This window comes from Pelodiscus sinensis, chromosome 11 (genome assembly GCF_049634645.1).
Source record: "Pelodiscus sinensis isolate JC-2024 chromosome 11, ASM4963464v1, whole genome shotgun sequence".
Lineage (NCBI taxonomy): Eukaryota > Metazoa > Chordata > Testudines > Trionychidae > Pelodiscus > Pelodiscus sinensis.
In genome coordinates this window covers 9,745,462-9,772,368 of record NC_134721.1, presented here as the reverse complement: position 1 = coordinate 9,772,368, position 26,907 = coordinate 9,745,462, and the positions used below count along the sequence as shown (strand labels likewise).

General features: G+C 41.5%; 1 protein-coding gene across 49 annotated transcripts in view; it reads left to right on the top strand.

Annotated features, from left to right (window-relative positions):
* Positions 1–26,907, top strand: part of FOXP1 (forkhead box P1) — a 562,577-nt gene that overhangs the window by 412,954 nt on the left and 122,716 nt on the right. For 41 of the 49 annotated variants that reach the window (XM_075938629.1, XM_075938614.1, XM_075938618.1 and 38 more), the window contains one exon: positions 631–735. In XM_075938629.1, coding sequence (XP_075794744.1) covers positions 631–735 — 105 coding nt within the window. The remainder of the gene's footprint in view (positions 1–630; positions 736–26,907) is intronic. The other 8 variants (XM_075938631.1, XM_075938630.1, XM_075938634.1 and 5 more) reach the window with 1 other exon arrangement.

The following is a 26,907-nucleotide window of genomic DNA, read 5'->3' as shown; positions in this document are numbered from 1 at the left end:
TTGCTTATAGGCTCTGTTGTTGATGTGCCTCAATCTTGTCAGACTGTTTTTGGGACAAGGGTTACAGCATATTCTTCTTGGGCTGTTTTTCTCTTTCCTCTTCCACACTTACCTTTGCACAGCTAGAAGGGAGAATCCAGTTAACTGCTCTGCTTTGCTGTCGATACGCCAAACTGCAATGGCCCAGTTGGGGACACAAAGACCATGAAGGCTGGTAATTCTTTATAGTAAGCCATTTGCCCAGCATCCAACATCAAAGCCAGTCTGATGGGATGTCTGGGCCTTTCCAGCTACCTAGAGTTAATTAAATCCACAGTGGTCACCATGGAAAAATCAGCAGTTACCCACAGTTACAACATAGTAGCAGTAAGTCTGCTATGTCCATATTTCCCTATGGTTAAAATGGGAGATAACTGGTATGTCCCATGATGTTGTATGTGAGTGCTCAGATTTTTAATAGAAAGCCACTGTATTGTGAGCACAAACATACCTCAGGATTTCTTTGGTGAGCGTCCTTCTGGGAGTTGATCAGTGTCTGATGTTCAAAGGGTGTCCTGATCAAATACTATGCATGCAGCTTCCCAAATTTTGCACAGTACAAACTCAATTTTTAAAATTCTTTTCTTCTAGGCTCTGCAGGTGGCCCGACAGTTTCTACTGCAGCAGCAGCAGCAAGTTAGTGGATTAAAGTCACCCAAGAGGAATGACAAGCAACCAGCCCTTCAGGTAAGAAAGGTGTGTGTGCGCGCACGCATGTGCAAATACATTACTAATTAAAGTTAAGGGACAATGTAGTGTATCAATTTAGGCTGAGATTTTCAAAGTTCTCTGCTTTGGCCTTAAAAGCTTCCAATTAATGTCATTGCCAAACTCCCGTTAGCTTCTGACGGAACGGTTAGGTCAATGCTGGGTGCTTTGAAAATCCTGCCCATAATGTAGGCTCCTTGACAACATATCTTTATTAGGAAGTGGTGGAGAAGGTTTATCACAAAAGAGAATGATTTTTGTTATACTAGTCTGTTATTGTGGTACAACTTGAACATTTGTATTCAAAGACTGTTCTGTTTATGTTCCATGTTCACCCAAACCATGGATTTGCTATATCAAGAGTACTGTGACTCCATTAGGACATCTTATCATTTTTTACTGTATTTTGGTATGTAGCGCTCCAAGAGGGGGTACATTATTTGCAGTTTCTCTAGGGATCCTAATCATTATTAAGCTTTGCAGTATTGTTACAAATTCAGAAGGCTAAAACCAATAGACCATCTCCAAATAAAAGGTATATAGATGCATTAATGTGTGAGGGTGTTTGGGGTTTTTTTTAGCTTACGAGTCAAGAGGGCTAAATTATGGGAGCTAGACATAAGAGAAACCAAATAGTTCATCTGGTTTAATGACAATTTAGGATTGTTACCTACATTACATTTCCTTTTATTTTTGCCAGTCTGGTATTTAGAAGCCTGAAGTAACAGTGGGATTTTCATCACTTTCCTTAAAATGCTGTTCCATAACATAACATGACAGTTGGGAAGTATTCCCTGGTTCCTAAACTGTCCTTTTCTTAATTTCATCCCATTTGTCTAAATTACAGTCCTTGTAGCACACTAAACAATTCCTTTTCCCTTTTCGTGTTCACGCTTTTCAGATGTGAAGATGTCATCATGTCCCCTACATAGCTGTCTCTGTGGTCCAACCGTACATATTTAATTCTTTAGCTTTAGTCTAACAAATCAGTCCTTCCAGACCCCTGATCATTTTTCTTATTTATTATTGATTATAGTTTTTATTACTCTTTTCTGAATTCTGGGTTCTTAATGTGTTTCTGTCGGTAAGGGGTTTCTGGCAAGAGTTCAGGTGCAGTCACATCAAAGTCCTACAGAGAGGGGCTATTTTCTCAGTGTTCTGTACTCTGATTTTTCTGCTTTTGTAGCTGAAAATTATATTGGTCTTTTTTTAGTTTTTTTGTTTGTTTGTTTCTGTTGCCATAGCGTACTGTCAAACTTGGGTCTGCGTTGCTCTCTCTATTTTTTTTAAAGTTGATGTTCTATCAACTCTAGTTCTCTGAGAGCATTAGTTCTTTCATTGCGTATATGTGATTCGGATTATTTTTCTTCCCCAAGCATAGATTCTTTTGTCTTTAAATTTGAAGTAAAATATGAAAAGCCAACATCATCATAGATCTTGAAAATAAATCGTATGGAACAAATGCTGCAGTCCTTATTCAAGTACAGCTCCCAGTAAATTCATTGAGAATTTTGTCTGAAGAAGCATTAAGTGTTAACTGAAAAATTTGGTGTGATAATGAGAACTTGTAGCATTTAAGTAGTGACTCTATCTTCAAAGCACTTTGCAAATATTAATCCCCAGAATGTCTCCAGGAAGCGTATCTAATAAGTAAATATCATTAACATAGTGTTGGATGGGGAAACTGAGGCAGACAGCTTGACTCACTTGCTTAGATTCAGAGAGGGAAATTATTTAGAAGTGGGATTAGGGCACATGCATTCCAGCCTCCTAACATTGTGCTTTGTCTGCCGGACAATATATCTTCACTGTTATTCCTTTGGAAAATATGAATTGTTTTGTCAATGGGCAAATATACATTTTACTGCAAGTGTGGAGCACTTTAATCCAAACTGTTATATTAACACTTCCAAAAACACTGTATTTGGTAAATCCATAGCTGATCCATATGCCTTTTAATAGACTCTTCCACTGGGGACGTTTTTAATGAGATATTGTGCTGGCTAGGTCCAGTGTCAGGTAGTAAAAGAAGTGCTTTGTTGTGCAGATGTCTTAAGAATAGCTCCAGAGGATGAAATATGACTGTGTTGACCTTTCAGCTGTGAGCTTATTTGTCAGGATTCAAATAAGTTGAAAGGATCAAACCAAACAGTTTCCGTAGTCAGACTGGGAATTGTGTTGCAGAGGTCAACAGTGAAGGCCACATTGCAGATTCCATAACATAGCCAATTGTTGGTACATATTAAAGTACTGGAGCAGCTCCGGCAGTCAGAGACACAATTAAAATTCTAATTTATTAATGTATACAGAGAGCTGGCCCAGCCTGTCACTCACTGATTCAAATGACTGCCCATTCTTTTTTCCCCTCGTTCCTGGAGCTTTTGCAGTCTTAAACATACTACAAGTCTTCTTGCATATAACAGACCCGGAGTGCTTTGGTAAAATGAGAATGTATTATTTCAAAAAACAAAACACTCCCCCCCCACCCTAGAGCATTAGTTTGAGATTATTGAGAAAAACACACGCATATCATCTGCCTGATCACATTGCTCGAAATAGGACGCATAATTTCTGTCATACAGTTTACAAAATTGGCCTGGATAGTTTCCATCCCCCAAATATGCCCATTTTAGAAAGTTTATTTAAATAATGAATCAAGTTGCTTTGCACTTTGTAAATGACATAACTTTAATCCTTGTGGGTAGTTATGGTGTTTATGGGATGTTACTTGTTTTTGTCCATTACAGAATGTTCTTTTGCTCTGCTTTTTTACATGGTTGGCAAAGGCACTGCTGAAAAACTCTTTAATGGGTATTATCTAGGGCTCTATTTCTATTGAATGTGGGGGGAAGGGAAGAAGTTAATCTAGAATGTTGGTTCTGTTAATAAGATGCTTTGTGGCCCTGCCCACCCCTGAGTTCACCAGTTGACAGGCAGGGAGGTTAGGCAAGCTTGATAGGAATACTGAATGTAGTTCATACGCATACGATTTATGGTTGCTGCAGAATATTGCTAAGTGAAATCTCAGTCAGTCTCAGGCTCTCTAATTTAATACTGGCTGGGAGGCTTTGTCATGTAAACTGGACTGGCACAAACATATGTGGAAAATTAGTCTAGTACAGTGCTATGAAGTTAATTTGTTCTCACCTTGCTGAGAATAATTTCTCATATACCTTGTGATTCACTGATAAAATACCCATAGCATTTAAATACACTCTGGGATTCTATGTTCTCATTAGGACATCGTACCTTGAATAGTTTTCACGCAAAAGCATGTTATTAAACTGATCATTTTCAATATTTCTTGACCTCAATCACTACAGCCAGGGTTCGGTTTTAGGAAATTTTAAATGTTCCGTGTATGAGAACTTTGCTAGAGAAGGGGTGATGTGCTCTTCTGATAGCTTAAAAAATAAATCTCCAAATATTCTATGACTCATATTTTGAGCATATCTCACACTTTCTTGCCTTATATTTGGCAGTGACATCCAGTTTCACAGCCTGATGATACAAACAAAAGAAAATTGAAAGCTAAGGAATAGATTTAATAGCCAACAATTGACAGCAGGAGGGGGGAGTTAAAAACCACAAAAATTAGATGAGGAAGGGATAAAGATTAAAGCATATCTTACAAGTGCCATGGATGTTCATATTTCCTTTAATATATGAAACAATTATTTGAGCCATCCAGTTATGCGCAGAGCCGTGAGAATTCATACATTGTACCAAGCCAAGGCAAATTTACTTGTAGGTTTAATAGATTATTTATTGATTAAAATTTACAGGTTTAATAGATGATTTCTCATGGTGATTATTCATTTTGGTTCTTTAAGCATTTTAGTTGCTGGCATGAATACATACTTTGGAAACAAATCAAGAGACACATTTTCTCCCAAGAAAGTAAAAGTGCATGTGTATTTTGGCAGTGCTAAAAATATTCTTTGAAAAAAGTAGTAGTAAATGTGTGTTACATTGAATTGAAAGTTGGACATTACGGCTGAAAACAGATTTAGAAAGTCATGGGCAGGATTTTGCATTTTAAACTGACTAGCTGATTCATTTTTTTTCAGGTTAAATGGTAATCAGTATGTGGTAGATAAAAAGTTGTGAGATATACCAAGATTTGTTTTGTTTGTTTGTTTGTTTGTTTGTTTGTTTTAATGTTGACAGTGAAGGGTTCTGTTTATTTGGCAGAGCTTTTGATCAGGTTATTTTTTTCACCTTAGCATCCCTGTTTGGTGCAATATAAAGCATGCTTTAGGCTGTTCTTTAGCTTAATGCCCCATGTATCATATTTGGTACCTTTTATCAATATAATGAGAAATAAATAAGGACAAGAGGGGGGGAAAACAACACCCAAGGTGTAGAAATTAGCAGTAATGAAATTAGAAATTTAACTGGCAACTCAGCATGCAGTTAAAGGTGAAATGAAAAATAATTATACCCTTGTGCAAGGTTCTGTGTTTCTTGTGCAACAGCTGGCGTAACTAGCAGTACAGGGACCTGCATACATTTTAGGTATTAGTGGTACATTTAACTTGTGATAAAGATCCCTGAGCTCGGATCTTAGCAGTTAAATAAAGGAGAAACTGGGATTTGTTTGTTTTAATTAGAACTTTATTTATTTGTAATTCATAAATATACATCTGACATTCTTTAACAGGTTTGGGGTAAAATCCTGACCCCACATGGAAGTTCATGGTAGTTTTGTTATTGCCTTCACTGGGGCCAAGATTTCACCCTTCAAACATCTCCTGATTTTCCTAATAAAAATTTCAGTAGCCTCCATTTGAATTTTTCATTTTGTATTTGAGGTTTTTTTTTTTTTTTTTTTTTTACTGGCTTCCATTGTGTTATTTTTATTAAAGGGGTTTAATAACTCCATTCATTTGATAAAATCAACATAGGTGTGTGTGTGTGTGTGTGTGTGTGTGTGTGTGTGTGTGTGTGTGTGTGTGTCTTGTTTTTGAGCTTTTATAATGCATTGTATTCTGCCTCTGTTGCCAACCAGGAGAACTAGCAAATTTTTCTTAAAGGAGAAATGTGATTTTTTTTTCATGTAATTATGTGACTCCAGCAGTTAGGAAAACTGTTTGTATGGGACCTTGCACAATGGGGTCCTAGTCTATGGATAACACAAATAATAAACACTGCCTTTGCTAAATACTGTGAGAGCAGGCAATACAGTGTATGGTCAGCAAGTATTATTTTCATTTTATAGATGGGTAATCTATCATGGTGTGGCTACCTGAGTCTATATCCAAAACTCCCTAATGGGCATGTATTTGAGCAGCTAACCTGTCCGATAGCCTGTATAGCCATAGCTTCACTGCTAGTGGTACCTGAGGTAGATAGAGCAAAGCTACCTCTGGTAAATATGCATGGGCTGTCACACCTCTAATTGCAGTGTAGACCCATCCTAAGACTCAGTCAGGAGTATAATCCAAGAACCCTCATTCCCAACCCTCTGTGCTATTAGACCACCCAGAGATCAGTTTCTAAACAGGTTTTTCTCCGTTATAGCTTAAACATCTATAGAAATATTTTTGGAAATGTGATTTTTAAGCTGATTGTTTAGTGTGGTCTGGGGCTAACTATGTGTCAGAACATGGCTTGGAGTTTTTTACAAACATCATGGCAGAAGAAAACAAACGAAACGTTCTTGACTGGTCAGAAATGTGTAAATTGCTGACAAAATGACACAGGTAATTAAGAGTGCTCCTGCCATTTTACCTTGTGGTTTACACCTACAGAGTTGAAAAAAGAGAGTGACTCCCACCTCGCTAATTACCATTATCACTGAAATGGTAGGGTTTGAGTCATTAGTTCCATGTGCATTTAATTAGAGGAAGGCTGAAATTGGATTTAACTTATTACTTTTTCATGGATCACTTTCTTGTCATCACTTCAAATTGGATTGCAGCCCCAGGTAACTAATTATGAGAGCCACAGGATCAAGAGTGAAAAAAAGGTAATTAGGAATAACACTGTCGGACCCTTGCTGATAGTCCACTTGTGTGCCGGGGAAAAATGAGAGCAGTATTTTGTAGTATTACAGATTAGGGAGTTAAAGGTATGCACTATTGCTAGGAATCATGGGAGACTGCCACCACCTATAGTGGTTTATATGATGTACAGCTGGGTTGGAGATGTTATATCGACATGGTTCCACAATCACCTCCTTAATACCTAGATTAAACTTGTAAAAGCAACAGATTGCTTGTAGGTATGAGGCATCTCAACAACGGTGTAGATAGAGGTCCTTAAATATATGATCACAATAAAGCTATCAAGTCACTTTTGAGATATAGTACAGTGTTTTAAGTACAGCGAGTTAGAATTGCTGTTGTATTAATGAACATATTAATGATCCAAAAAGATCATTTCTATCTCACAGGAAGATGTATCAATCAGTTCAGCAACCGTGATGTTCATGATTTGTGTATCAGGAATTTAGTCACTATTTCCAGCATACTAAAATTACAACATGACTTTCTTTTGTCTGGTTGAGGTTTGCTTTTCGTAGATCTTGTATATAGGATTGCTAAGTTCTTCTCTCTTCAGAAAATACTTTAAAACAAATGGTTTTATTTCCATGTGCAGAACAGCATTTGGAACTGCAAGTAATCAATTTTATTGACACAGTCTGGAAAAAATGTTGATGAGAGTTCAAGGATGTGAAAAGATTGAAATTTAAAAGTACCTAGCACTGAGTGTAGAAAAATTTGAAAAGTAATTTCATTAAGCAAAGAAATCTATTGTGTAGGGATCACTAACAGGAGAGTTATATTCGGGAGCTAATGATATTGTAAGGAGGTAATACATCTGGGTTTTGTTGATTTTTTTTTAACTTTAAAAGAGCAAAAGTTTTTTAAATTTCTTACAGTGAAAGAGAGTTCAAAGTCTTAACAGTTTCTTAAAGCTGTGTAAAATGGATTTTCATGTTCTCTTAATATAAACAAATATTTGTGACTCAGTCCTGAGTCCTGAGTGAGTAATGCTTGCTTATTATTTCCTGATGCAAGTAAAGTATAGGAAATTTTTGAACTCCATGTAGAAGATACTCAAACAATTAACATTTGAGAATGATAGTTTTCAGTTACAGAAGTTAATAGTCTGTCTGTCTTTACATTGTAAAATAAATCTAGAGTCTAAAAAAATCACCCCCAAAACAGAAAAGGCACCTTTTTAAATACATCTTAAGTTGATTTAGAGTTTTTATCCATACTATTAATCTGTGGTTTAAAAGGGGGCAACCTAAGGTCAAGTGATGTCCTGTTTCCATTTTTCAGTGTCTCAGTGTGTGTGATAAAAGCAAACTCCCTTATTTTGTAAGTCTGCAGGAATTTCTGATGAAGTGCAGAGGTCACTTGTCTGTCAATCTGAATAGGCAACATTTTTGAACTACTGTTTTGTTTTGGTTTTTGTTGGGTTTTTTTTCCTCCTCTGCTACAACCCATGGCACTATTCTGACACATGCACACTAGAATGCTTCAATCTGCAACTTATTAGTGCACAGTGCTGGAGCCTATCCAGTGGTTAGAAAATTTCCTGAAGCTTAAAATAACAGCAGTTGGTGCAAGTGCCATAGAACAGAAGTGCCAATGAGGGGCAGTCCGGTCCATTTGGCAAGATGCCCAGGAAGGAAAGCCATCTGAGATAGTAAAGCAGAGAGTTTTAAGGCCATGTATGCAGGGTTTATGCTTAAAAAGTTTGGTCGTGGGAGGAGGGCAGGATGGGGGAAACAAAAACTTCTGTGATCGTAAGACTGCTTCTGTTTTCCTCCAGATTTTTTTTTTTATATAAAAGAGTTTTCAGGCACTTGTCAAATAACCAGGAATGAAGGAAATAGGATAAAAACTCTTAATTATTCCAATGATTCCTGCTATGTGGATGTATGAGGATAATTGTGGGGGGGAATAGCACTTGTAATAGAAATCTCCAGCTTCCAAACTGATGCCTAAGAGATGGAGAAAAGGGGAATATTAGTCAAACACACTTTAAGTAATTGTTAAATGTAATCACTGAAAAGCAGTTTGGAAAATGTACACTCAGGCAATGTGTGCATTGATGTAATTACAGTAGTTGTAAGGTGAAGTCATACCTAGTAACTGTTTTTGTGTTGCCTAGCTTTTGTTACTCAGCTATGATATCATGAACAAAATATTATAAACATATCACGGCTATAGCATGCTTTTGTAACAAAAGATCGGGAACATTTATTAAGTTTGTTTTTTTTGGTCATATTGTAAAAATTTATTATGTGTACTGTGTATATTAGAAACAGATTTGGGTAATTCTGTCGAAATGAAGTCATCCCAGCTATTTCCAGACTGTCTGTTTTTGTTCTGAATAATTTTCATACATCAGATGGTTGTCATATTTAGTAGCTTTCTACATTTTAAATAGGACATATTCCGTTCTGAACTTTCATGGACTTTATCTGCCTTAATTTCCAGGGATATTTTGTTTTATTAGTATGTTTAAATGCTGCATTATTACAGAGCTGAAGTAAATTTCAAGCTAAGAAATGCCACTATCGTATCTACAGTAAAGCACCAGATTTTAACTACTTAAACAATACAGTAGTACATAAAGCTTTCAGCAACACATAGTAAAGAAGACCCTGCCAAATACATACTTCAGCTTGTCTTCCGTTCACATTTTGAAATAGAAAAAAAGTGTGCAAAATAAATGCACTTTCATTAAAAGTCTTTTAAAGGGATTTTTCCAGAATCAGAAAAAGGTGTACTCTTTCTATCAAAGATAATAAAGAACAAGCTAATATTCACTTGAAGTTTTAATTATACACTTATCTACATATCAAGAAAACCTTTTTTTAATTCTAAAGGCAAAATTCTCCTCTGCATTCTGTACTGTGGACCTTTCTTGTATTCTCTGTGTGGTGAACAAGAGAAGAGTATGCACTGGAGATGCGCATGGCTGATAAGAAATCTGCAGCAGGGATCAGAGAGCAGAATTTTGCTCTGAAACTGTAAACTTTGCCAGAAATACTTGAGTTATGGCAGTTTGTGGAAAGAGGAGGGGAAAAAAGAAGGCATTTTGATCTTACTTGTTTGAGCTGAAGAGTGCAGCTGTTTGCCTCATGTGTTTAAATCTCTAGAGCTAATATTGAAGTTTCAGGGCAACAAGTGCAATGTTGAAGAATCAGTAGAAGCTAATACCAGTGAAACAATTGGAAATGCCATTTTGAAAGTGGCTTTGGAACTTGACAGTTTTATGACTCTCTAGTAGTCAGGTTGGCAAAATATTTCATACAATGTGTATATGGGGAAACAGTTACACTGCTGAAATGTTTTTACATTCATAATACATATAATCTGCCTTTTATAAATTACTAATCTGTGTAAGGTGTAATATAAATGACACAAACTCAAATAATTGAAAATATGGAAAATTTAAGACGACAGATGGCAGAGTAAAGAAAGATACTTTGTGTCAGGATGAAGTTCAACAAAGCAAAGAAAATGGAATAGATTATTAAATAAACTTTGAAAAAGGATGGAAAAGGCACCTAGCTTTCACATTCTGAAAGGAATTGGTTTACTCGATTATGTGCAACTGTATCACACTCAGGAAAGTAGAAGACAAATGAAAGCAAAACAAAATTTAATTGAGCTATTATTTTGCAGACTTTGGCTTGGTTTCAGACAGCCTAATCAAATTGTGCTTTGCTCAAATAACTAATGTTAAATGCAGTCTACCAACAGATGTTTAAACAGAAACTAATTGGAAAATCTACATCCAGGGTTTAGTAACTCTAGTTGAAAAAGTTTTTAAAATTATATTCTGATGTGAAGTATTATAGTGTGATAGAAGTCCCAGTAAGCCTATGGGTCTTGAGAGAACTGAATGGAACTCTGGCCAATTAGCATGAACAATCAGAGGTGTCCACTTCTGTAGACCTTACCACTCACCCAAATCTCCTTCATCATCTTACATTTCTGGAATCGTGTCGCAATACCATATGCCAGTGTGTGCAGTGAAAGTAACGCAAAGGAACACACTTTTGATTATATTTAAAGTGGTACCATCATGACGGTTAGATCTCGACGCTGACCTTCCTTGCCAATTCTGTCATTTAGCAGGCTTTTTAAAAATCATATGATTCCAGTAATGTGCTGTTCTATTTAAGCTATTCACCTAGGTGGCACATATTGGCATTGAGCATTTCTGATATATCTTCACTGCTATTTGGATTTCTTCAGTATGGTGTAGTGCAACACAGAGCTAAACAACATGGGCCGAATTCATTTGAGTTGTAAGCAATAACCCTCAAATGAGCACTCGGATGTCAATACAGTTCCACAAGCGATGAATTTAGTCTCCGGGACCTGCTTTGTCTCTTACATCTGTCTCACACTAGTGTAACTTCTTGGCTGTCAATGGGGTGCTGTTTGATTTACACCAGTATCACTGAGTTGGATTAATTGGTAGGTTGCGTAGTTTTTTACATGCTTTTGTACACTCTTGTCATCCAGCTCAATTTTGGGATAAATTATTGTTAATGGGAAGTTATTAAGAATAGATTGGACATATGCTGGTCAGAGAGAGTCTGTACTTGATCCTACCTCAGTGCGATGGGTGGACAAGGTGACCTCTTGAGGTCCCTTGCAGCCCTACATGTCCATGATTTTATGTGTGTTTGTATTACAGTTGCACACAAAAGCAGCCAAATGAGATCACACTCCCTTGTGCTAGGCACTATATGTACATATAGAATCCTTGTCTATATGGCCAGTTGTTCTTGACAAGACACAAAGGAAGGGTTGGTATCTCCATTTTAAATATGAAGCACAAAGAGTTGTGATTTGTTCAAGGTAACACGGGGAATCTATAGCAGAACTAGGTACTAAAGTAAGATCTCCTGAGCCCCTTTCCAGGAATTTCATCAAAAGGACAGCCTTTTACAGGCAAAATTGTGCAGCTAATCTGTACATTTTTCACAACCACCTATGCAAATTGCCTGATTTCATACGTAAAACTCGTCTACTCATTTGTGCACACAATTAGCCAATCTACACAGAAGCACTGTAATTGCATTCTGAAATGAGATGCACAGTGGCTTATTAAAATACATGAAAATGGGGCCTCGTATTTTTATTCCATTGTTGGGTCGGGTCACAGATCTCCTGTCACTTGATACGCTGAAATACGACTGAGCCCACCTGCCTGCCCTTTGAGGTGCCCCACCACCCTGTCCTGCTGAGCCACGCCCCCTGGTCTCCTCCAGTGATGGCACTGAGTTGGGTCGCAGCCCACAGCAGAGCAACACAGACACCTTGATCAAAACAGCTCTAGGAAGACTCAATCTCAAGGACTTCACTGCAACCAGGTGCTCAACCCCAATGGGACCAGGACCCTGGATAAATCAATCTTAACTGTATAAATCAGTTTTATACAGAGCAAGCTCATAAACTGTTTGTCCCCCTTTAACAGTGAAAGGGGGATATACATAGCTATTGTCCCCCACCCCAGGTAACAATTATTTACATTGGGTTTATTAATAAACAAAAGTGATTCTATTAAGTATAAAAGATAGGATTTTAGTAATAGCAGACAGATCGAAATAAGTTACTAAGCAAAATAAAACAAATCATGCCAGCTAAGCCTAATACTCAAGGAAACTTGCCATATGCAGCAGTAGTTCTAATCCTCTTTTCTCACAAACTGGGAATCCTCCCTCCTTGTTTGGTCTTAGATGTTTCCACCAGTGATCTTGGGTGGTAAGCAGGTGTCTCCTGGTGTCCGGCAGCAACCCCTATTGTTTGGTTTCTCACCTTTATATCCCTTTTCCCAAAGGCAGTAATCCTTGGTGTTCAGTTGAAACTTTTCATATGTTCAGTGTCAAAATGGGTTCCAGCATCAGGTGACCTGACCACATGTCTTTGCAGGATCAACCACAGTCCAGACTTACAAGAAAAGCAAAACTATTCATAGATCATTGTCCCAAATACTGGGCCACTAAGTTCCTTGAGTACTACTAATGGCCCTCACTTAGCACATCTAGATTAGTAAACAGGTTTATACTTCATATTTCTGACTTCAGATAAAGGAATGAAACATGTACACAAATGGAACATACACATTCCACAGATTATAACTTTCCTAATGCTATTTTAGAAGATGAGTTCTGTATAAAGCATTTTCCAGTTATGCATATTTATATTCATGAGCATATTTTCATAAAGAATACAAGGCGCGATGTCACAATTCCTTCTTTCCTTCCTTTTTTGAAATGTCAGGAATGACCAGAAAAAGTAAGAGAGCAGATCTCTTCACAGTACCAGAGGCTGCCAGATTGAGCAGCCTGAAGTCCTGCTTAGTGGATTGTGCCTTGGTGAGGAAGAAATCCCTATTTCGAAAGGAATTCTGCCTTTTGAAAACTTCATTACCATTGCTGGATCATTAGGTCTACAAGCTCGTGTGCCAGTTCTATTGACACAGTGTGAAAATTAAGAGAAATGGACTGGTATTTGGATGGAAGAACAGATTTGGGTAAATTTAGGAAGTGGCATTTTGTCCCACGTTAATTTTTGTTTCAGCTAAAACCAGAATTTAAGTATCACATATTGTGGAAGGTCTAATACTATGAGAATTTCTATCCTTGCCTTTGCACTATTTCTAACCAAGAGACCTAAATATTTTGGAGAGAAGCATGGTGTAAATTTCTAAATGGATCAAACCAAAGTTGAAAATCTTGCAAGAAACCCTTTAGTCTCAAAAACAACACCGAGTGAGTTTGCACTTTAAAGACTGACTAATTTATTAGGGAAAAAGTTTTATGAGATACAAGTCACTTCTTCAGATATTGAAGTGAAAGAGAAGGCATGGGTACAGAGATGGGATTGTAACATGAGTGCTAATTAAATCAGGGTAGATGTGGAACCATTGGAAAAGAAAGTATGTGGAATTTTTCTGACCATGTCTAATAGTTCAGACAAGCACCCATAGCAAACCTATTGAGATTTGTCCATCACTAGCTAGGACAGCTGGAGCCATTTTTCTGGTTCAGTAATTTGAGTCCTGTTATTTACCCTTGCAAAAATGTAAATTTTGAAGACTTGTGTTGACTGCACACTGTCACCGCAGCAACCTCACTGCGAAATGATGATACTCCCTAACTCCAATATGATGTGTGTTCTCTTAGGGTACGTCTAGACTACATGCCTCTGTCGCCAGAGGCATGTAGATTAGGCTACCAGACATAGGAAAATGAAGCGGCGATTTAAATAATCGCCGCTTCGTTTAAATTTACATGGCTGCCGCACTGAGCCGAAAAACAGCTGATCAGCTGTTTGTCGGCTCAGCGCGGCAGCCATGTAAATTTTTATCGAAGCGGCGATTATTTAAATCGCCGCTTCATTTTCCTATGTCTGGTAGCCTAATCTACATGCCTCTGGTGGCAGAGGCATGTAGTCTAGACGTACCCTTAGAGCGATGTTCTTTTAAGGTAGTGCCAGCTGTGTTCAGTCTTAATACTTACCATCTAACAGAGGCTAGTCAATCTGAATTTAAAAAAAATATAATTTAGCAATTGCAGTTCCACAAAAGGCAGATTATATTTGATGGTTATGAACAGCAGGGCAGATATTACAGAAAAACTGTAGACAGCAGTCATTTTGAAAATATGCACAAATGACTTTGAAAATAAATATTTTGCTGCCTACACAGCTGTATTCACATTCCTGGGATCGCAGTACCATTTGTGGGATGCTTATACCTGATTATATAGAATATAATAATGCTCAAACGAAGAAAATTTCACTTAAAATCAAAAGCAGAATTAATGCCCCATGTGCAAACCTATATTACTGACTGGGGTCTTGGCATTAGAAATGGACAAATCCGTTCAGGAAAAAATAAAATCAGCTTGAGCATTCATTCAACCTCTGATCCACACTTGAACATAAACATTTAATCCTGTAATAATAATTAATATGCTTCTGCAGCACCTGTCATCCAGGGATGTCAAATGCTTTACCCACAATAACTACATACGTTTCCAAAGATCCCTGTGAGTTAGATTAGCGGTCTCTTGGGCTTCACCTGCCAGGGAAATGCAGCCATCTCTAGGGAGAAATGCAGCTGCTGTTTAATACGTCACAACAGTTTAGGACAGGTCGTGGAGAATACTGTCTCTGTTTCAGAATGTAGGTTGCAGGATATTGTCTGCAGTCTAGTAAAGAACACAGGAAGGAGCCAATTGTGGCAAGTCTTGGGGTTTCCCCATCCCCTTTTTTACATAGGTGAAGGAAAATGTGATTTGCTGGTTGAAAGAGGGAATTTTCACAACTTTTTGGAGGTCTGTTTCTCCCTGCCCTCCTCCACCATCCCTGATTGATTCAGTTCAACTAGTCATTTAGGAAAAGCGTCAGCCAATTTGACTGCAGTTTCTTTGCATCCTGATAGTGGGCAAAGTACCACACATCATGAAAAGGAGCCTAAATATCACCCTGTTAGATTGGTTCAGTTATGGTCCCGGACAGTGTTCCCCATAAAATGTGCGCTTGTGCAGCCACTCAGGAGAGTTTCAGATGTCACCCAGGTGATTAGCAGAGCACCCACAGCTAGAAGTTTTGTTTCTAGTGGTGGTGCACACTCACCCATGCCTCAGTGTGCATAAAAAAAATTATTCTGTGCATGGATGGAAAAAATCTGCCCATAGATGGACAAGATTAGAGGGAACATTGGCCCCATGCCTTGTAAAGATCAGGACTGTGATGCATTCTCTGCTGGCACCTGTCTAATTGGGGGACTTTTGTGTTGCATGCACTGGGGAATTCCTGGGTACTTGGCTGTCACAGCTGCTCGACGAAGGAGGGCTTGGGCACGAGCTGAGAGTGTTCTCATAAGGGGGAGTTTTGCTGTGGTTAGTTTAATAATCTGCGAGGCAAGCCGCTGTAAGGTGTGAATTGCAGAAGTGAGAATCTGGAGAATTTCTAGAGTGGGGGAAGGGGATGGCCTACATCCCGGGGACCAGATCTCACCCCCAGCTTACCTGGGTCTGGCCCCCCCGAGGCTTGTGGTTCTCCCCGTGCCTCCCCCCAGCAGCCCTGCATTCCCCCCACAGCCAGGTGTCCAGTTTTTAACCAAACAGTCCAGTATTTGAGCTTTCTGTTCGGGAAAAAAATTGAGAAACTATAATTGAGTAAATAGAACTGTCCAGTCTTTTCTCAGTCAGATGTAATGTAGATTGTGATGTAATGTCAAGCGTGTCCAGTATTTTTATTGAAACCATCTGGCAACCCTACCCACAGCTCCCCCACAGAGCCGGAGCACCAATGCCGGCTCCCTGCTGTGGGGGGGGGGGAGCCCCAAGTCTCGCGGTCCATAGTGAGGCAAGCCAGGGCCAGATCTGACCCACGGGGCCCCTAAGCTCTGGTGTGGGAGTGGAATGTGGGGAGTGTCATTCAGCTTCTTAGTCAGGGGCCACATCGGTGACCTGGGGTTTTTTCCCCCTTTGTTTTTGCTTCTCACTTTTATGCGGCCCCCAGCTGATTTTTCTGTGGGTCAGCAGCACTGATCCAAAAAAGGCTTCCCACTCCTGTTCTAGAGAGAAAGACAGGAACCTCAAGGTTTGGATAAGTAGTCCAGATTTTGCAGAGCTTAACTGTATTGTCATTACTGACATGCAGTGTTTAATTGTACATTCAGCGGTTCTTTCTGTTTTTGTTCTTTTCTTATGGGAAAGAACTTTGAAGGAAAGTGTGAATTGGGCACCAGAGAAGACCCAAAAGGAACAAAGAAAATCCCCTAAAGTAAAACAAGGCAAAAGAAGAGCTAGTAAAATGAAAGTTGGCAAGTTAAAGAACTTGCATTGATTTTACTTTTAACTGTATGTTTATTCAAATACTGCGAATACAGATTAACTTATTTTGCTCAGTACTTATCATTATTTACTTGCCTTGGAATGGAAACGGTAAGCACTTTGTTGGTTGGATTGAAAAGTTGCTCCATTTTACCCTGGCTTCTGCAGTCTATCGCTATATGATCAGATACAAAGCTATTTATTTTAACTTCTGACCCTCTCTCAACGATCATTCTTATGCCACACTTAAGGGACTGTAGCTCCTCTTTTCCAAATGGTGGAAATGCCCAGCAGTGCTACAAGAGATTGAAACTTAAACCTTCCTTAATAGTAACAAAACTTAAGGAATAACTATTTTAAAAGGGGGGAGGGAAATTGGATAAAAAAGGAAATTGTCAGAAAAGTTCAGTGTTTCATTATAACAGAACAAATGGGAAAGAGCAAACGAGGATAGCTTTGATTCTTCTCCCAATATCTGATCTTAGGAGGAATGAAGGATGAATTTTTTCCTCCTCTGTGTCAGTGACACTAACCCCCTCTACTATGATAAACAAAAGAACAAGGAGAATGAGTGTAGATGATTAGTGGTATTACCTTTGTTTAGAAACAATAAAACCCTAGACTGTCTGGCAGGGGAAAAGGCCCCAAAGCCCTGTGGCGACACCATTGTAAGCTATAGTATGTGTGTGTTTCTTGCAGATCACTGTGGAATTATGTGTTTGGGGGAGTGATGTTTGTTTTTGTGTAAGAGCATTAATGATTTTTTTGCATTCAGAATAAAATTAAAATTATTTAACTCACATTAACCATCACAGAAGAAGAGAGAGTAGTTCTACAACATAAAAATAAATAGCTAGATGTCTCAAGAGATACCTTTTTAAGGCACTTTAACTTGTTGTTTAAAAAGTGAATTCGCTTTGAATGGTTCACTGGATTGTGTCCATGGAGGAGGAAACAAACCCTTGTCTTTCAGGAGAGCCCCACAGTGGATGTGTTGTACCAAAGATGACAACTGTAAACGTATTTTATGGTGTGGATGGAACTTCTTAAAAAAACAACAACAACAAAAAAAACACTTTACTCCGTAATGGTTTTGTTTTCAAAAAGGTTTGAACAACTGATACAACCACCAAGCAGCCCTATTCCCCTAGAGGAGGGTGGAATAATAATTATGATGGGTTGTTGTTGTTTTTTTCCATTACTGGTTGATTTCTCTTTGCAGCTGTAGGAGGCCTGATCTTTCACTTCTGTATTTATCCATTTAGGCAATTTATTTGAAAATGCGATGAAGTTTACTTTCATGACATGCCTCTTAACTTAGAGCAGTTAAGACAACGGAAAAGTTGCAAACTGGACATGAGTGAAGATGGGATTTTATGTGAGGAGAGGACATAGAGGGTAGATAATTGTAAATTCTATTGCCAGGAACTGGTTGACAGCAGATTTGCTGAAGGCAGTTTAGCAGAAGACTAGGGAATCAGCATTTAAGTAGAGATAGTCTGACAGAATGTTCCGGATAGCTACAGCGTGGAAAGCTAGCAACAGTTTTGAGGTGTTATTGGGCAACAAAGGACTGAGCTTGGGTAGAAGAGAGATAAAATGAGGGAGCTGAGAAGAGGCTGGAATTAAGCTGTCATGGAATAAGAGGGAAGTTATCATGGATTGATAACTGGTTAAAAGATAGAAAGCAAGGGTAGGAATAAATGGTCGGTTTTCAGAATGGGATGTTTTCCCCTGTGTGTCTGTACTGAGACCAGTCCCATTCAACATATTCATAAATGATCTGAAGAAAGGGGTAAACAGTGAGGTACCCACATTTGCAGCTGATCTGAAACTGCTCAAGAGAGTGAAGTCCAAATTAGACTGTGAAGTGCTTCAGAGGGGCCTCACAAAACTAGGTGAATGGACAAAAAATGGCTGATGGATTTTAATGTTAAATGCAAAGTAATGCATATTGGAAAACATAATCCCAACTATACATATAATATTCTAGGGGCTGAATTAGCTGTTACCACTCAAAAGATATTGGAATCTTGGAGAGACTGATAAAAAAGGGACTTCTCAGCTTGGAAAAGAGACAACTAAGGAGGAATATGATGGATGTCTCTAGAGTCACATGACAGGTGTGGGAAAAAATGAATAAAGAATTATTTACTCCTTCCCACCACACAACTACTAGGGGTCACAAAATGAAATTAATAGGTAGCAGGTTTAAAACAAACAAAAGTCAATCTGTGGAACACAACACACAGTCAGTCTGTGAAACTCTTTGCCAGAGGGTATTGTGAAAGCCAAGACTATAACAGGGTTCAAAAAAGAGCTAGATAAATTCATGGGGAATAGGTCTACCAATGGCTATTATCCAGTATGGACAGGGATGGTGACCTTAACCTCTGTTTGCCAGAAGCAGGGAATGGGTGACAGGGAATGGATCAGTTGATGGTTACCTGGCATTGCCCACTGTCAGAAGACAGGATTCTGGACTAGATGGATCTTTGGTCTGACCTAGTATGGCTGTTATGTTACGTTCTTATTATTTCACAAAGTAAGTGGATGTAAGTGGATAGAATCTGCCATCTATGGGTGCTATATTCAAAGTCTGCAAGGGTATGTCTAAACTACATCCCTCTGCTGAAAGAGGGATATAAATTAGGCAAATTGATAGTGCAAGTGAAGCGGGGATTTAAATATCCTGCGCTTCATTGGCATAATCGCATCACATCGGTCTTTCGAGAAAGGGTATTTGTAAGTGGAAGTGCCACCTAGACACGGTTCTTTCAGAAAAAAAACCTCCTTTTTCGAAAGATCCCATACTCTGAGGGTTTTTAAAGACCCGTGTCTAGACGTCACTTTCACTTTTGAAATACCCTTTTTCGAAAGACTGCTGTGACAATTATGCAAATGAAGTGTGGGATAGTTAAATTAGGCTTTCGATTTGCCTAATTTACATCCCTCTTTCAACAGAGGGATGTACTTTAGATATACCCTCACTTCTTAGTTCTTACTACTTTGAAAAAACACAGTCCATTTGAAATCTAGCCAGTTTAAAACTGTTGTCAGGTGCTATACTTGAGTCTTTCTGACAGCTTTTGTTTTTTAAATCACATTTTCTTACATAATAAACTGTTCCTCTTTACCCTGTTGGTGTGGAAAGACAAGATGGGACAAACACACAGCAGGGGAAATGGTCTGATAGAGGAGGAACAAAGGGCTGACAAATGCCCAAAGTAGACAAATAAGGACAATAAAAATGGAAATATTTCCCTTCTCATTTCCTAACTTTAGGAACGTTACAATGCATTTAATTAAGTAACTGTGTAACTGCTGAAAAACTTCAGCAGTTACATGGCTACATATGGGGCAGCAGTCAGCTCCCTGAGAATCAGTGCACGTAGGAAGCTGGCTTTTAAGCTGGCTCCGTGTGCGTACCAGCTCCTGACTCTCCCCCTTCATCTCACACTGCTGCCTCTGCTACAGAGCTGAGCAGTAGCATGGGATGGTGGTGTGGAGGCGGCTCCCCAGGAGTTAGTGCACGCAGGGAGCTGGCTTAAAAGTTAATTGTGTACACAGTTACACTTCCACATCCCTACTGTCCATACACAGATTGGTCTTCTCATGTCAGCAGCTGCTCAGGACCTGGCTTCCCAGATCCTGCTAGTGGAGGGGGACAAAGCACAAGTCCCATCATAACTCAGTCCAAACCCTGTCGTGTAGGTGGACGCAGGTCCCCTCATAGACTTTCAGATCTGCATAGTGTCACACTGACATATTAGCATGGCTATGAGATGCAAGTCCCGCAACTGTTAACCCAGGTTTACAAGGCAGTGTTGTGTGCTCAGCTCAGGCTTGGAAACACCCAAAGTTGCCAACTTTCCCAACCGGATAGAAAGGACATCATTGCTGTGAATGGCATCTGGGCCAACCTATTAGGAAAGTTGGCCACCCTAGAAACACTGATTCCCCAAGCCTGATTCCTGCAGTGCTAGGTTTACATTGTAGACCTATCCACTGCACCTTTAAGTTCCTGCATTCTCAGCATGCAGCAATCATCAGTCCTTCTAAAAGTCTCTGAAGAGTGGTTTAAACATGACAGCAACTATATGGTAAATGCAATTCTAGTAATAAAAATATGGTATTTAAACACATTTTTCATGAGAATTTTAAAGACTAACAAAACATGTAGATGGTATCATGGGTACAGCCCACTTCTTCAGATGAAGACTAACTCTGCTACCTCTCTGAAGTTCATGAGAATTGTTATTTTACCCTACAAATCTAGCTGTCTCTTTTTCTTTTTAATGCATCATTATTGACTCCAAGGTTAAACATTATAACGTTCTCATCTGCAAATTTTAAAAAAAATCAATAACTTCGTATTATTAGTGCAGGCTTATAAACCAGATTGTACTACACAGTTGCACTGATGTGCCTTCCCCATGATGAGGTATGTACAAAGTAGGGATGTGAAGGATTAGTCGACCATCTGTTAAGCAAATGCTTATTGGGTAGTCGACAGGATATTCAACTACAGGCAGTCCCCGAGTTACGCGGATCCGACTTATGTCGGATCCGACTTATGTCGGATCCGCACTTACGAATGGAGCTTTCTCGCCCCGGAGCTCGCAGGCAGCGGTCAGCCACCTCGACGTCCGGGGCGAGAAAAGCTGCTCCCGATGCCCCTGGTCTGCTGGGGACCGTCTCCAGCAGACCAGGGGCATCGGGAGCAAAGCCGCAGCCCCGGCGGTTTGCTCGCGGTGTCCCTGGTCTGCTGGAGACGGTCCCCAGCAGACCAGGGGCACCGCGAGCAAAGCCGCAGCCGTGGCAGGGTCCCACGCTTCTGAGGCTTTTCTCTGGGAAAGCCTCAGAAGCGGGGGAACATGCCGCTGCTGCGGCTTTGCTCGCGGTGCCCCTGGTCTGCTAGGGACCGTCTCCAGCAGACCAGGGGCACCGGGAGCAAAGCCGCAGCGGCGGCAGGTCCCGCGCCAGAGCAAAGCCTCAGAGGCGAGGCACCCCGCCGCTGCGGCTTTGCTCCCGGTGTCCCTGGTCTGCTGGGGGGGGGTGCAGCTAGTGTGCCCCCCCCCCAACAGACCAGGCTTTTGTTGTGGACCCTGGGGCAGAGCAGCTGGGGTGCTGACGGTTGGTCCCGCAGCGCCGCTCTGGGCACTACTGGGCCAACCCGGCAGCACCCCAGCTGCTCTGCCCCAGGCGTCCCCAAGTCAGCCGTTGCTGAAACTGACCAGCGCTGACTACAGGAAGCCTGAGGCACAGTTGCTCTGCCCCAGGCTTCCTGGAATCAGCGGCTGATCAGTTTCAGCAGCAGCTGATTTGGGGTTCTTAAGTTGAATCTGTATGTAAGTCAGAATTGGCGGTCAGTTTCAGCAGTGGCTTACATACAGATTCAACTTAAGGACAAACCTACAGTCCCTATCTTGTACGTAACCCGGGGACTGCCTGTAGTTGCTTCCCACTCCTTGCTGCCTCTATCAGAAAAAGGCAGCAAGGAGTGGGGGGAAGAGGAGGGAGTACTTCAAAGTGGCAGCGCCATGTGGAGCCTGGGGCTAGACCCCTGGCTCCATGCAGCGCTGCCACTTTGAAACGTCATGTGCAGCCCGGAGCCAGCTGGAGTGTCCCCAGACTGCGTGCGGTGTTTCAAAGCAGCACCACTGCATGGAGCTCGGGATCAGCTGGGGACTCCTCCACTGACCCCGGGCTGCATACGGCGATGCTGCTTTGAAACGCCCCGGGAGTCGTCAGGCTCCTCCTGGCATTTCAAAGCAATTAGTCAATTAGTCAATATTTAACATCCTTAGAACAAAGCAGGTGTTTTCATTTGTGTAATTGGAGTTGAGTTTAGCACAGTATTACTTATAAATGGATTACACATGTTCAGTAATTCATAGAAAGTGATAGTAATTTTGCTTAGGCATTTACTTTCTGAACTAGATGTATAAATACAGGGTATTGTCAAAACTACATAAGGTACCTTTAAAAACAATAACAACAACATCATCTGTCGGAATTTCCCCACACAAGTTTTGGTTGCTAAAACAGCAGTATATCTTCCTCCTTTATGCTTAAAACGGTAACTTTTACAATTTAAATAGTATCCTGTTTTGACAAACTGTAAAACCACAAGTCTCAAAGAAAAACACATGAAGCCCTGTGTCAATAGATGCTGGCATCTCTCAACAGGAAGCTTTGGGGTGACACATGTTGTCAGTATCTCATGCAGTAACAAGGAATGTTCAACCCTATTCATTATTAGATCTGGAAAATGGAAAGACAGGCTCTGATGCTTCTCATGTGTGTTTACACTGATAGCAGTACATTGCATAACAGGTTGCTTCACAAAAAAAGTTTTCCCCAGCTAAAACTGCTGTTCCCCCACAGAGACTGTGCAAAGTAAAAGTGCCTGCAGCTGTACTATCACCTCAGGCTGTAATCTCATCAGATCTCTTGCTAAGCAGCCCTGGTCCTTATTTAGATGAGTGGCCTCTAATACAAGCCCAAGGTGCTACAGAGAGCAATGTTGGTAATTCCATATGGATCACTTTTTCCCCCACAGGAGAATTCTGAAACAGTGACCCAGGATCAAGTTAGAAGCCATGGTGCAGCTGGGGCTGCTGTCTTACAAAGAAATAGTAAAACTGAGTACTGGCCACTTGTCACGTAAGATTCTCCAACGTTTTTGAGTGGCCAGTGCACTTGGCTAGATTCCATTTGTATAGTTACACATTCTGCCTACCTAAATTTCCCCTGCAAATTCTGTTGGATAAACTATTCTTTTTCATCTCTCAGTTGTTGTGTGTTGGGGCCGTGCAGTATTAACTAGCTGTCATGCTCAATGCTAGAGATAGTTTCACTGCAGTTATCAAGTAAATAGGTTATCTTTAAAAAAAAAGTTGAAAAACTTTGCAGAAAGAGAGAAACTTTTTTCACTTTTGTGACAAACTCTGGAGCTTTCTGGATCAAAAGCATTGTTGAAATGTAAGTCATTACCGTGAAGATAAGTGCAGATTCACAGCAGCAGGCTTTACAAGGGTCGTATTCTGTGCCTGCGTTTCTGTAACCCTACTGCCATTCGCTTGCCAAAACTTCAGTTCATTTGATGGTTGAGGTGGCTCAGTTGCACTCCCTCTCAACACAATTCCTTTTAATCCAGGAAGCCACCACGTAAGCCACCATTCCTGTCCTCACAGGCACCTCAGTTCTCAGACCTTCCCGTTCAAACCAAGCATGTTAAATATGGGTTAATTGAATAGTCAGGTAACCTCATGAATTCTTATCAATTAGTCGACTATTCTATAGTCCCCGGGGGTGGGGCCGGCAGCTGGTGTGCTCTGGCCTCGCTCCCGAGGAGCCAAGCTCCCCTTGCAGACTGGCTGCCTGCTGCCCAATGCTGCTGCTTCTGATAAAGAGGCAGCAGCACGGGGTGGCAGCAGCCCCTGTCTACGGGATGTCTGAGTTCCCGCACCCAATGCGAGGCGAAAATGAGCTTAGCTGCCTACCCATGTGGCAACTAATACACTTCAAATGTATGGCCACAGCGGGGGTAGGTCCCGGATCCGGTGCGAGCCAGGACTGAGCCAGGCTGCCTGCCTGCCCAGCTCCTAATATATTTTAAATGCAGAGCTGCAGCGGGGCAGGTCCCAGACCCGTCGCAAGTCAGGAGTGAGCCGGGCTGCTGGCCAGCCTGCTAAAAAAAATGTCCAGGGGCAGGGAGGGAAATGTATGTAGTTTCTAGCATTAACCTATAAACTTTTGCTTTATCAGTTAATCGGTGAATCGACTACACTATTACATCACTAGTTCAAATGTATTCAGACCTTCCTGACTTCACCTCTCCACAACATATAGGGCTGCCGTTCAGTTTTCAACTGGAAAGCCCACTGGAGAAAAGGCTACAGGCAGCACAGCTTTATAAGGGCCATCCTTATGATTCCTGGTGCCTCACACAGCTCAAACATCTCCCGCCTCCCTCCCCCCAGAGTGGGGAACCTGGCTGCTCTGCGGGGGAGGGGGAGCGCACTACACGCAGGGCTGTGAGGCTGCAATGGCAGGAGCTGTGGGGGGCAAGCAGATTGAATGGTGCCCTAGACAGCCATGTATGCCTAAGGACAGCCCTGACAGCTACTTAACATCTGGTTGGCTGCATCAGACAGCTTACCATGCCTCTCTGGAAGTGGCTGGCATGTCCCCCTGGCTCCTAGGTGTTGGGCCAGGGCCAGAGGACTCTGTGTGTTGCCCCCATCCACAGGCACCACCCGCCAGCTCCCATTGGCAGTGGTTCCCAGTCAGTGGGAGCTGTGGTGCTGATGCTTGTGGCGGTGCCTACACCGCGGGCAGGAGTGCCATGCAGAACATCTCCTTGCCTCCTCTCCCCCCCACCACCCGCCTCCCCTGAATCTAGGAGCTGGAGGGACATGCTGGCCACTTCTGGGAACTGCCGGAAGTAAGCACTGTATGGAGCCCCTTACGTGAACTCCCTCCCACGTCCCAATCCCCTGCCCCAGCCCGGAGCCCCCTCCCACACGCTGAACTCCTCAGCTCCTCCCCCCTCAGCCTGGAACCCACACCCCTAGCTGAAGCTCTTACCCCTTCCTGCATCCCAGCCCAGGCCCAGTGCAAATGAGTGAGCGAGCAAGGGTGGGAGAGAGCAAGCAATAGAAGGAAGCGGTTTGAGGGGGGGCAAGGGGCAGGGAAAGGAAGTTCAGTTTTCTGCCATCAGAAAGTTGGCAACCAAGAGTGACTGGTGAGGAACGAAGGGGGGGGGTCCCCAGTCATGTGACCACCCCCCCTTCACATGACTCCTCCCTGCGCCACCCCTAGCCCTAGTACTCGTCCTCTGTTCTGCCATTACCCTGCGTCTTCTCCCCAGTCCCCCTCAGTAACACTACTCAGAGGACTAGCAGGAATCCAGCGCCACCAGCAGGGCAGCAGTGAGGTCTGGGAAGCAGAACGACATGGCCACATCCTGCTCTGCTCCCACATCTGCACTAACCAGATCACTTCGCTTCCTGCCAATGAGTGACGTGACTGGGAGCAGCCTGCCCCCCGCCACCTCCTTAGTTGCAGGTAAATGTAGGAAAGTCTGACCCCTGCTGCAGGCACTAGGCCCCTCCTCTAGCTCCCTGGGACTCTGTGGCCTCTTACCCCCTTCTCACGCATCCCCTGTTGGTAACCCCAACAGCGTAATTGTTCCCGTTTGGGCTGGAGCCCATGCTTAGTGATCCTTCTGCCTTGCCAGGATTCAGACCCTGAGCTTCAGCCGGTGTGGGAATGTCCACACTGATGTTTTTAACACCCCCACTCCTTCAATCCAGAGTAGGGATGTCAGAGTTTAAACCGTTAACTGATATGCTGATGCTACTCTGTGCTCCTGTTACCATTTAAATTCTGCGAGAGAGCACGAGTGTCCGCAGGGGCAAGAGTGATTAGGATCCCATGCTGTGAGACTGGGGCTCCTGGAGCCAGAGGCAGCCTGCAGCCCACGGAGCCCATTTAACCATATAATCAATGGAACTTCCGTTGGTTACACACGGTTAATATTTTTAAACCGTGTTTACATCCCTAATCCAGTGTCAGTTGACCTGGATCCTGAGACTTATGTTTCTTCTTGCAATGTACAGACCCAAGGTCTCCTCGACAGGCCTACTCTAACCCCAAGCCACAATAGAGCTCCACCATTCTCTGTGAGGTTCCACTTACTTTTTCTGTGATCCTGCAAAGCCTTTCCCATTTATTCTGACCCCTCGTGCTCTCTGCATTTTTGTTGCCTGTTGTGTCAGGGGACTAAAGGCAGGTCTGAAATGACTTCCCACCTATGCAAAGCCTAGCTTCTTCCTCACTTCTGTCACACAGTTCTTCATCAGAGCCTGTTAATAAACCGTCCTCTCTCCCCCCCCCCCCCCCGCCCAAGCCCAGCCCAGAATTGATAACTTTAATGGACCCAGTGTGCTTGTGTAGCTCCATAATAAACTAAGGTTTTAGTACAACTTAAATTGCATTCTATAAAATAGATTTTAAAAATGTCAGGAAGGCCTAAGTGACTGAGGAGCTTATGGCTTCAACTGCACACACAGAGGGTATGTCTAGACTACATTTTACTTTCAAAAGAATATATGCAAATTCATCAGGAATTTGCATATCTTCTTCCGATTGTGTTTTCCAAAGTTGTTGGTTTTTTTTCCATCTAGACGCTGTTCTTTCGGAGGGGAAAACCCTTTTTTTGAAAGAACCTTCTTCCTAAAAAATTGAGGCTTACAGGTTCTTTTAAAAAAAATGTTTTTTTTTGTTTTTTTCCCCAAAAGAACCATGTCTAGACTGCT